This window comes from Dipteris shenzhenensis, chromosome 1 (assembly GCF_047967505.1).
Source record: "Dipteris shenzhenensis isolate YYH24624 ecotype China chromosome 1, Dip_SZ_1.0, whole genome shotgun sequence".
Taxonomy (NCBI): domain Eukaryota; kingdom Viridiplantae; phylum Streptophyta; class Polypodiopsida; order Gleicheniales; family Dipteridaceae; genus Dipteris; species Dipteris shenzhenensis.
Window position 1 is genome coordinate 17912187 of NC_141596.1, and position 12732 is coordinate 17924918.

General features: G+C 45.6%; 1 protein-coding gene across 2 annotated transcripts in view; it reads right to left on the minus strand.

Annotated features, from left to right (window-relative positions):
• Positions 1-12732, minus strand: part of LOC147905484 (PTI1-like tyrosine-protein kinase At3g15890) — a 60161-nt gene that overhangs the window by 7903 nt on the left and 39526 nt on the right. For both annotated transcript variants that reach the window (XM_087372896.1, XM_087372888.1), the window contains exon 4: positions 10898-11160. In XM_087372896.1, the coding sequence (XP_087229022.1) occupies positions 10898-11160 (263 nt within the window). The remainder of the gene's footprint in view (positions 1-10897; positions 11161-12732) is intronic.

The following is a 12732-nucleotide window of genomic DNA, read 5'->3' on the forward strand; positions in this document are numbered from 1 at the left end:
CATCCATGCAAACGTGGATGACTTCCTCTGTATTCTATCACAAACTATCTTGTACCTCTGATGTATCTCAGTGAGACTATTTTGGATTTGCCATAAATTGTGCTTACTGCATAACAAATATCTGACCGTGTGATTGTCAGATATATAAGAGATCCGATGGGTTGCATGTGGTACCTATCATTGACTGTGGGCTTTTCTGAATCTTTAGTAAGTTCCAAACTCTGTTCCAAACTCTGTTCCATGGGAGTGACTGCAATCTTGCAATCTGTCATATGAAACTTCTTCAAGAGACTGTTAACATACTTGAGTTGACTCATGAATGTGCAATATGAATCTCTCCAGAACTCAATTCTAAGACAATAGTGCATAAGTCCAAGATCTTTCATGTCGAACTTTGTATATAAGTCTTGTTTCAATTTTCTAATGAAGCTATCCTTGCTTCCTGTCACAATCAGATCATCTACGTACAAAAGTACAATAGTTTTTTCTAGTAGAGAGTATAATCTACATTGGACTTCATGTATCCCATTAGCAAAATACTTGTCAATTATGCTGTACTAACTTTTGGGTACTTGCTTTAAGCCGTAGAGACTTTTCTTGAGATGGCAAACCTTATTCTCCTTTCCTGGTTCAACATAACCTGCTGGTTGTTGCATGTAGACTTCCTCATCTAGATAACCATTGAGAAATGCATTCTTAATATCGAGCTGGTACACATTCGATCTGCTGAGTGTCGCTAGTGATATCAAGAACCGTATGGAATCCATCTTTGCTACTGGAGCATAAGTCTCATCACAATCTTGACCATATTGCTGTGCAAATCCTTTTGCAGCTAGTCTGACTTTATATCTCTAAATACTTGCCATCTAAATTGTACTTCACTTTGTATACCCATTTGTTTGCTATGGCCTTCTTACCTGGTGGAAGGTCACATAATTCCCAAGTATTATTCTTATACAAAGCATCCATTTCTTCATTCATAGCAGTTTGCCATTCTGGCTTGTCTACTGCGTCTTCGAAGTACATTGGCTCTTCTGTAGCCATGATGGTAGTCATAAGAGCATAATTAGTGGTTTCCGCCTAAATTTCTTTGCCTTTTTAAGCATATGTCAATCTGACTAGAGGTCTGTTTTCCCTAGTAGACCGTCTGAGCTGTTGTAGCTCTGCTTGAGGTATGGCTGGCAATTCTTACTCTTCTTCATCAACCTGTTCTGTAGATGACTATGAGATCGATGCTTCTATCTCCTATGTAGGTGAGGTTTTCCATTCTGATTCCTCATCAAAGATTACATCTCTAGAGATAATGACCTTGCGGTTGTTAGAATCATACAATTTGTATACTTTGCTTTCTTCACTATAGCCAATCATGATGCATTTACGTGACTTCGCATCCAATTTCCTGCGATAATCATCATGTATGTGGACATACGCTATGCAACCAAATATGCGGAGATGCCCAATATGTAGCTTGTGTCCAGTGAATGCTTCATAAGGAGTCATATCCTGTATCGGTTCGGTAAGAAGCCGATTAAGCAAGTAGTTTGCTGTGGCTATTACTTCTGCCTAATACTGATTCGAAAGATGTTTTTCACTAAGCATTGCTCTAGCACTGTCTGCTAAAGTCCCATTCTTCCTTTCAACTCTTGTATTTTGTTGAGGAGTATCTGCACATGTGAATTGTCTTCGTATACCGTGACTTCTGCAAAAGTTCATGAATGTTGAAGACATGTATTCACCTGCTCTATCTGATCTCATGACCTTGATCTTTCTGCCTGTTTGATTTTCTACCATGGCTTTGAATTCTTAAAATCCGAAAAACACTTCAGATTTCTCTTTCATAAAGTAGACCCAACAATATATGCTGTAGTCGTCGATGAAAGTCAAGTAGTAAAGTGAACCATTGATGCTGCGGGTCTGGGCATAACACCATACATCTGTATGTATTAAATCAAGAATACCTCGTGCACAAGAGGTACTTCTGCCAAAGTTGGTTCGCTTTTGTTTGCCGAAGTAGCATGCTTCGGCAAACTTTTCCAAGAAACTATAGCTTTGGAATCCCAATTGCCATATTTTGATTCCTGAGATCTAACAAGTACTTGAAGTTGACATGACCATATCTCTTGTGCCATTTTGCAGATAGTGGCATCTGTTGCGGTTAAGCTGACATGGCATGCTTATCTGATATTGTAGCTAGCATTCTGTATAAGCGTCCTTCCTTGACACCTTTTGCTACTAGCTGACATCTTTTGGATTTGTCTCTGATAGTGCATTCATCACCGGCGAAGATGACTCAATAATTATGTTCCGTCATTTGACCTACTGACAAAAGATTCTTGCTTAGCTTCGGAACATAGAGCACATCTTTCACCAATTCTTTCGTACCAGTGATTGTTCATAGGGATAACGCCTGTCCCTTGAACCAGATTCAGTGTATTGTCTACTGTGTAGATGACATTTTTCTGACCTTCTAATGGCTTCATTTCTGTGAACCATTCCTAATGATTTGTCATGTGAGATGATGCATCGCTGTCGATATACCAAGGATCCTGTTCCACTTCGTCGACTTGATAGTTGTAATCCTCTTTGGGATTGAAATCAATCTAGATACTTTGTATCAGTCTGCTGCATTTCCTTGCTTGCAAGCAACATATTCCCATGTTCATTTGCAAAATGACTGTGACTAGAATATCCACCACGATGATTTCCTCTACCTTGAAAATTCCCTCAATTACTACTGGATTGACCGCCTTGGTCGTACTGCTTCTTACGGCAATCTCTGTCATAGTGTCCAAACTTGTGACAGTAGTTCTACTGGATGTTTGACACGTTGGTGGATGCATTCCCTCGTCCTTGAAATCTTCCTCGGTTGAAATGATTTCCTCTTTGCTGATTTTGATACTGCTGAGGATGATGCTGATGCTGATGTTAATGCTGACTTTGATTCTGTTGCTGATGATGACTTCTTCTCTGATATGCCTCTGCCTCTGCCTCTGCCTCTGCCTCTGCCTCTGCCTCTACCTCTGCTTCTGTCTGAAGCTGTGAATGTCTGATCATTAGAATGACCTTTACGTGCTTGAATTGCCTGAGTCCTGAGTTCTTCACCAAGTAGAACTGACTGAAGTTCTTCCAATGTTGAAATTTGATGTTGAATGGCAATACTCTGGACTAGATTCTCGTATCCTTCTCCTAGTCCATTCAAGATTACTTGAACCATTTCTGCAGGGTTCATAGTCTCACTGACGAAATCTGTGAAAGATTTCATCAACAAAAACGAAATTCCGTCGGTGTTACAGTCGTCATGGTTTGTTGGAGCACGTTGTAAGCACAGAGGTCGTTGGAGTCGTCTGTCAAAGGCGTTGTTTGGATGCTTGACTGTGGAGCTTTTACCATCGGTGGAGCTGCGTCTGGCCTTAGAGGCTGGAGAGAGTCACGCTAGACAGACGGCCGTTGGGCGCCAGGTAGATCACAGGCCCGTGGTTGGCAAGGTTGGAGCCGGGAGCAAATTCTGTCGGCTATGGCGTTGCCTTCGTGAAGGCTGGCCCGTGGCTGGAGCGTTGATCGAATGCGTCAATGGAGCGGATGTTGAGCGCTGTTCAGTGCTGGCGGAGCTACGTGATGGTTCCTTTGGAGGCTGGTTCAAAAGCTATGTGATGGCTTGGGTGCTGGAATCAGGCAAGGAGGTCCATTGATGGAGGCGGCCCGTTAGAGGTTGAAGTAGGAGATGAAGGCCTTGTTGAAGATGGCGCTGGCCTTGGAGTCTTGGAGGTGGCTAAGCGTAGAGCTCTTGGAGCCACTGTGCGAGCTGAAGGAGTCGATGAGAGCTGCTGTTGCAGACTGGATGGCATCGTTGGAGAGGTAGTTCGTAGCTTGAAGTTGTTGTAGGATGCACCACTGCAGGGTCGACTACCTTGCTGGCTGCATAGGTGCCATTGTGTGAAAGCCGAGTGTAGATAGCTTTTGCTGCAGTCCGCTTGCTGTAGGAGATGTAAGTCACCTTATGTTGCTAGAAGCATTGAACACTCGTTGAGGCTTTGCTCATAGATAGACAGCATTGCTTTTCTTAGGAGCTTGATGTAGATAGAAGCAGAGTAGCTGGAGATTTGTTTGGTGGTGCCAAAGCCACCTTGGCTGTTCTTGAGAAGGACTCAAACCAGAACATAGAGAATGAAACTTCCACCAAAACACTCAAACTCCAAACTCACTAAATCCCTCAAAAAAGGAGCAGAAATTCAACCTCTCACACTCAATAAATTTCTCTCAGTGAAGAACTCTCCCTATCCTTCTCACAAACTCTCAAGGAAACAATGAATTGAATGGAAGGAGATTAACGGAAATTTCTCAATCTCTCATGGACGGAATTCTCACATGAATGGAAATTTCTCTCTTTCTCTCTCTCTCAACAATGAATCGAAAGAACTCTCTCTCACATAAAAGGATAGTGGACGGAAATGTATGAGATTCATGGAAATCTCAACGAAAATTTTCTATCACTCTATGGAAGTGAATGGAACACTCAATCTCTCTCGATCTCTCAATCTCTCTCACACTCTCAAGGATCACAATGCCTCAGCGGAAGGCAAGGGCGCTCTGATACCATGACAAAATATGAAGAGGGGAGAGGAGACGAGTGGAGATGAGGAGAGAGGGCACAGCTAGAGAGCACATCACAAATGACTAACTATACACTAGATTTAGTTGAAAAAAATTTAGTTGAAAAAATAGAATATATACAAACCCCTTTAGGGAGCGATGAAGCGCCATGACGGGAATGCCCGGAAGATATGTTGATGTCGGCCATGGGAGCAGCTACATGGGACAATCAGCCCATGACTCTCAAAGTGACAGAGTGAGAGTCACCAAATGTCGGAGAAGAATCTCAAGTTTGAGCAATTAGGCCCAAGGGGGGGCAAAATTCCCAAATGAATGTACCAAATGGTGATGAAATTACACGAATTTCGCAAAATCCCCAAAAGATTTACATAGTAGAAGCTTCAATTATGCCAAAAGAAGACACAGGACAGAAAAGCCCTAAATTTTAGGGTTAGGGTTGCTGCAAAATTAGGGTTTGCAGAAAATTGGGGCTTTTCAAAATTTCCTAGAGCATAGTGTTCTAGCAATACTAGGGAAGCTTCAGATCATAAAAGCCGCAACAAATTCACCCAAAATGAGGCAAAATTCTTGAAAATCGCAATTTAGGATTTTGGGCTCAGAAATGGGCTGGAACAAGCCGCTCTTCAGGTCGTCATGGAGCAGAAATGCTGGGCTTCAAGGTCGGTCTGAATCCCCTCCAAATGTGGCGGCGATTTTGGAGCTGGAATCCCAAGAATGGTGGCTCATTTCAGATGCAGGTCGTCTGTCGCCAGTATGTCGCCAGTATATGCGAGACGCCGCCAACATCATCACAACGACACCTTCACAGGAGCTGTCACAGGTCAGGGGCGGAAGGAGGAGAGCGAGGAGCGGCAGCAGCAATGGGCAGAATTCTTGGCCGAGATGCGTGAGCAGACTGCGAGAGAGGCGTGATCAGATTGCGAGGGATGCCTGAGCAGATTGCGAGGGAGGCGTGAGCAGATTGCGAGGGAGGAGAGAGGTAGCAAGCAGAGGAGTTAGCGGAGGAGATAGCGGGCAAGAGGTAACATCAGCGCGGACAAGAGAGGTAGCAAACAGTGGAGATAGCAATTCGAAGGAGTCCTTCAATTCTAAGGAAGGATTACTGCAACATCGGCATTCTTGAGGCTGATGGCGCAACAAAAATCAGCAATTCGATGAATGACGTAGATGACGAGCCGTGAGCTCTGACAACAAGTGGTGCAAATCCGCTTCAACAATGGCCGATGAGCTTCAGCAACTCGTGAAACATCTTAACAGCTCCCAATAGCCAGTCACAGTAGCAAAAACAGAAAGTCTTTGTTGGCAAAGGTCGAGCTACTCAATCGGCGAGGAATGCCATCAGGCAGGAGCTTCAAGGTGGCTCTGATACCAACTGTTGAAAATGGGGAGAGGGTGAGAGACACTCAATCACATGATTGGAGACAAGAGCTGAGGCATGAACTGATGTTGATAGATTGTGTTATCATAGCAAGTACATAGCCTCATTCATAGGCTGGGCAAGCATTATCTTCCCACACAGACACCTCAGATGAGGTCACACACAAGAGAATCTAGATCCTATAATCTAGGGGAGGAATCACACCTACCACATGAGGTGGCACAAGTGCCCTCCAGACTCTTCACACTCACACAACTGTAGGACACTCCTAGGACTCTAGGACCACACACACACTAGGACTCCGATTCCAACAAAGATTTGGTTTACCGAAGTGGGAGTCAACCTCACATGCGAGACAGCATGGAGCGTTGGTAAAGCCGAGACCCCAACAAGACCCCTTGTAATGAAACTCCAAACAGCTATGGACAGGTCTACCCTCATGAGCATGAGGGCAACCTTGAAGGGGACCAGAATATACTTGGATGATGACCTCACATTGCTGCAGCAAGAGCATCGGAGAGAGGGAATGGTACAGGTTATGGCAGCAAGAGATGCAGGTAAATGGGCTGCCTATAGGGATGGCAAAGTGATTATCAGAGAGAGAGCAGACAGGGGAGAAAGGGAAGGAAGAGAAGAGGGAGAAATATACAGCACATGACGGTGTCAGACCTAGGAGACGAGCACCAGGAGGACTGAAAATGGCAGTTTGTAACTGCAACGGCACCCTCTCGTCTGGCCCAGGAGGCTTCCTGGAGACATACACTGACAGGGACATAGTTTTCTATACCGACACGAGAGCCCAAAGAGAGGGCTACCCACCGTGCCAGGATACACATGGGAATCTGCCCACAGGAAGGAACTAAGGATGGACAGTGGAGTACGAGGCTTTGGGGGTGTGGCTGTCCTCTTCAAGCCAGCCCTCAGGCCACTCCTTTCAGTGGTTAGGAAAGAGGAACATGCACGGCATATGTGGATTACAGTCCGGATACTAGAGGCATGACCGATCTTCATTGCGGTGTGCTACTTTCCTCTGGATACATCATCATATGCACGTGAGGTTGCCACAGAAGGGAACAGCCCGTATGAGAGTATACACGATGATATCACAGAGTTCACTAGACAGGGTGACACCCTCCTCCTTTGTGACTTCAATGCACACACACGGGACAACCAGGTGAGACTACTTGACTTTGCATCCGATTCCCTCATAGTACCAGAGTTAGATGCAGTTGAGCTCAGGATTCTGAGACACTTTGCAGTCCACAAAGCAAGTGTAGACCTTCTGGCGTCTTGACTTCGCCTCCTCGATGATGGCTCTCAGGGTAAAAATATGATCCAGTGTGAAGTGCTGTCACGGAAGCCTACCTGCCCAAGAGCCTGCTATCCATGATCCATTGTATAACTACTGATCGCCCTCTCCAATATCGATCCATAAATCTTAGCCAAAGTGTGACCAATCATGAGAGTGCAGTAGTTCCCAGTATCCATAGGGTCCCCTACCTTATGTATCGGTACAATGGTGTTAGTGCTCCAAGTAGATGGGAACCCGTGACATACTGCATGGTTGAACAGTTGCGCGGAACCGGGACCAAGACCTCCTGTCCATGTGCGAAGTACTCTGTACGTAGCCCCTCATGGTCTGGTGCTCTCCGGTTATGCAGACGAAGGAGGGCATTCCTCACGTTCTGCATAGTGAACAAGTGACAAGTAGTGGTCCGTGATGGGAATGGGCCGTTTCCCCTTTGATAGGACTCCCCAACCAATAGTCGAGTCTCCCTCTCGAAAAGATCAGACCACCTCATCAACCCTGCGAGTGAGAAAAGTCTGCTTCTTACGTCGTGTCATCCGACGTGAGATGCGATGCATCTCAGATGATGTCAAGTGTCCCAAGGCCTGCTCACATGTGAGGTGAGCTCTCATCTCCTTACACTCATCATCGTACCAAGGGTTCTAAGGCATCTTTCCAACCGGGGCACATGTGGATCTCCATGGATGAGAACCTCACCCCTCTACAGGTTGAGGAGAGATGCTCTTTGTTGTAGCAGCGGGATCAGGCCCGGACGGAGGAGAAGTGGGTAGTGGTACGAGAGGGACGACTTCTTACAAGCCCCCGTAGGGCACCAGTCCCCTTCCCTACAAAGGGAAGCGGGGTCTATGAGACTCACATATCCGAGACCCTATCTTGCACCATTTGGAACTGTAATGGTACCTTATGGTCCGAACCATGGAACTTCTCAGAATTCTATACAGGTCACGACGGTCTTTTACACAGAGACACAGCAGAGTCCAGAGCGCCCACTACCAGTAGTCAACAAGTATACATGGGAGTCTGTCTACAGAGATAAGATGAGGGATACAGGGGGAGTTTGAGGGTCAGGTGGAGTTGCAGTCTTTTACAGATCCACACTTTTAGGGAGATGCATATTCCAGGTTTCTTTGGATCCAGATTTCGGCACATGGACAGCCGGGATCTGTTTGTTGCAGTTTGCTACTTCCTCCTTGAGACCTCCCACTTTACTAGAGATATTCGAGGTGAGGATGAGACATCTCCATTTGCAATTTTGCTGCTCTTTATCAGTCCATTGTTGACTTTTCTAGCCGCAGACAAGTCCTCCTAGTTGGGGACTTCAACGCATGGACAAGCGCCCGTCAGGTACCACTCCTCGACTTCAAAAATGATTCGACTCTACTGCCAGACATTGACCTTGAGGATGCAAGTATGCTACGGGTTTCGGCTGACAGACAGGGTCCGATCAAATCTTATGGGTAGGCCCTATTAGACCTTGGCAGGATGCATGATCTCATTATTTATAATGGTCTTGACAGATGGCCCGCCTCAGGTGGTTTCACGTGCTTTCCAAATCAGCATTGTTGATTATATCCCCGGCCTTCACATCTCGCATCACTGATTTTACCACAGCACCTCTCCCTCCAGGGACTCATCATACCTATCTTTTCTTTAGCATTTCCACTCCCCGTCGCACATCACCTTCCACCCCACTGAGTTCTTGCTCCACCTATCATGATATACGCTTTGACCACGATCACTCACCTACTTACTCTGGCCATTTGTGCATACTTCTCGCTTATATTGACTTCATACCCCTATTAGAGGATCGCGCTGCCCTTGTCACCCGCTCACTACACGAGGCTGTCCTTCATGCTTTCCCTCACACCACCCGCTCCACCTGCCCACCACCCCCTAGGACCATACCCTGTAATAGCTATTACGATGATGAGTGTAAGGCTTTACGCCGTCAGCTCAGATTCAAAACCAGAAACTGTCTTCCGAGTAACCCAGAGACGCTACGCGAGTATTGTCGGCTAGTACGCAAAAAGAAACTAGACTTCGTTCGTCGAAACGAGGAGGAGCAGCACTCACGTCTGGTATGATTATGCACACACACTTTATGACGTCCCAAATCAGTCAGTCCCTAACCTCTCACATATGCCACGCCCCACATCCTGCACCCTCTTTACTAGGGGGGGTAAAGCATGCCGTAATGAAACTTCATAATGGCCGAGCGAAGGATCATGAGGGACTATGCACTGAGTTCATTACATATGGGATTAACCTCCTAGCCCCGATCTTAGCAAAGCTCTTTAATGAAGCTGTTTATTTAGGGTTTCGACGCATCTGGACCATTAACACTATCTCACCCATCCACAAGGCAATGGATCCCATGAGCCCGAAGAACTACAGAACCATTATGATTAGACATGTCATGTCCAAGATTTATGCATTAGTACTTGATTCCGAGATGCGGAGTGTCGAGGACTTAGAGCAACAAGACAAGCCGGATTCCGGCGTGATCAAGAAACCATGGACTGCATTCTCATGCTCAGATGTATCATCGAGGAGGCGAGGGCACGGAAGTAGAGGGTTTATTCTTGCTTTGTGGATTTCCACAAGGCATTCGACACAGTTCCGAGAGCCCGTCTCATACGGCGCCTACAAGATTTGAGTTATGACAAGGAGATCATTTGGGCTGTCATGGCACTTTACAAGAGAGTTTCAGGCAGAGTCCACACAAGATTTGGGTGGACAGACGAGATCAAGAGCACTATCGGGGTGAAACAAGGGTGTCATTTGAAAAAATAAGAGGTAATTTGAGCATGCAAGGATGATAGGATCCTCTCTGAGATACGAACAAAATGTGTCATGATCACGGCCAATTTAGAAAAAGTGTGCAGAAATTACTATCAATAAGACGGATTCTACCAACAATTGTTATTTCACTACGAAATTTTAGGCTCACATGACAGTATTTGAGTTTAAAAGTTTAGGATGAATCTTGACTTTAACAATGGGATATGACATCAATGTGTGGCCAAACTCTTGTTAACCTTTCCAGACTTAACTTTGAGTTTTCCATTTGACAACAGAAAGCCCACCAACTTGAAACTAGACTCATGCCCTAGCAAAAAGTGAATAGGGTGTATTCAAACAAAATTAGCTTTATAAATACAAATCAAGGACATGGAAAGGAACTGCATTAAAAGAAATCTTGAAATGAACCAAACAAAATAGCAACTGTTGAGCCTTGGGATGTCCCTTGTCACATATTATACAACAAAAACCTTGCTGATGTGCATGGTAAGAGCAATCACTTGTCATTTTCCACAATAGAAAGCCGTACCACTGATGGCAGTAGACCACAATTAAAAACGTGAAACCCATTGTAGTTGCAACGTGAAAAGGCAATCACTTGTACCTATTAATGTCCATGAATACAGAAACCGCTCAGGGAAAGAAACTATGGACTTCAACAAAGCAAACATATTTCAAGCACCACAAGAATAGTACGACAATTCAAAAGATTAGAGAGAGTTAAATATGTTTTCATTATATATTATCCATTGCCAAATTCTTGACTCCATGTGGAATATGTACATTCAAATACTTACGCAAGGCCCTCTGCTGAACCAATAGCTATCACAATGCGTTTCCGCCAATCCAAAAGAGATTCAGTTGCATATTGTCCATGAAGATGTGATAACAAGCTCAAGTTTGGCATGTAGTCGTAAACAATAAGTCTCTCACGACCTTCTGCGCAGTATCCACGCAAGCTTAACAGATTTTTGTGGCGGACTCTACCCAGAATCTCAACTTCCACAGCAAACTCCATTTCAGCTTTTGAGCTCCATATTTTCAAGCGCTTTACAGCAATCTGTCAATGGCCACAAAGAATCTAAGATGATCATCCACCAAGGCATCTGGTGGCTTCTTGCCGGAAGCCTTGGTCAAATTCTCTAGCAGTAAATGAAATCTGTGTAGAAATCTAAATCCAAAACCACCAACTTTTAAAAAGACAGAGGTAAGTGACGGTTAAAAGCCTCACCATCCTCCATGTTCTAGACATAAAAGTTTGAAAGAAGACATTCAGCTCATTTGCTCTTTTTTGCATACGTATTCATTAAATATGCTAGAAACATACACAAACTTGTCATGTAAAACCAAAATGTACAGGGCGCAATCTGACCACAGAGATAAAGACTACAGTGCCATTTTGTATAACAAGGACTAGCTATTTTGGCATTTTCTTGACATCAACACCATTGTTAGTAGAAAGGTGATTGTGTGGGAGCCCCTTACTGTTGCTGGGGCCTAGGGGCCAGCTGGCCCCCAGTTGGGGGGTCCCAGGGGAGCCAACGGCCCCCTTAATGGGGGTTCGGGGGCGAGAGCCCCCAAGGCAACGGTATAGGGAATATTCCATGGACGACTAATCGGTACCACCGACTAGGTTGACTGGTTGGCTTCACCGACTAGGTTGACTCGTCGGTTCCATCGACTACATTGATCCAACTACCGCCCTCATAGCTATAAAGAGGCGACCTCCCCAGTTGATTATACTAGATCAGATCTTCCAGCAGAGATCTTCCAACTATTATCTCTTCACCTAGTATCTGTCTAGATCACCATCTAAGCTCCACTGTGGGAGCGCACGGGTGGAGGGAGCCATCATCTGTACTACATCAGTATTAAAGGAAAATTTTGTTCGTCTTGTTTGCTGTGTACTCTCTATTCTTTGTTCAGTTTCTATTCTGCTGCGCCGTGTAATTTAACATGGTATCAGAGCCCAGGCGGCGGCTCTAAGGATCGAAGAATAGAAGAGAGGCGAGGGCTTCAATAGCATACGGAGTGATGGCAACAGGAAGCGGCTCAACAGGAAGTGGCTCGAGTTCAGCAAGCTGCTACTGCACCAACAATCCAGGCGTTGAGGATTCGCCCACTAGCCTTCACAAAGATCATCAAATATCCAAGCAAATCGACCAACACAACTTACCAAACGGTGAACACAGTGGCCCAAGCCACAGATACGACAGACTTGACACCAGACGGAGGCACATATACATTGGGAGACCTCCCCACACATGCTCACTAGACCGGAGACACGACCCACAAGGGTGACAATGGCGCTTGTCCGTCCTAGCCGCCACCAGTGCCATCAATCCTAGCTGCCACCCTAGCATTAGCCGGCCCTCAGCTAGCCCATCTTCGTCAGCCCGTCGTCTCCATGTCAACCCAAGCTGGGCTGAATCCCAGGCCCAGCCTAGGGGTTAGCTTCAGCTTTGGGGGTACTCAGATATGGCCAGCATGGAATGGCCAACTCTTTACTCAAAATCCTCCTCAACAACGGCAACCTCAACCAAGGCACGATATGCAACGGTGACAGCCATGATGCCGTCTCCATTTGCATGCAACTACCAACAAGCAGGTTCAAAGGGACCCATCATTGGGC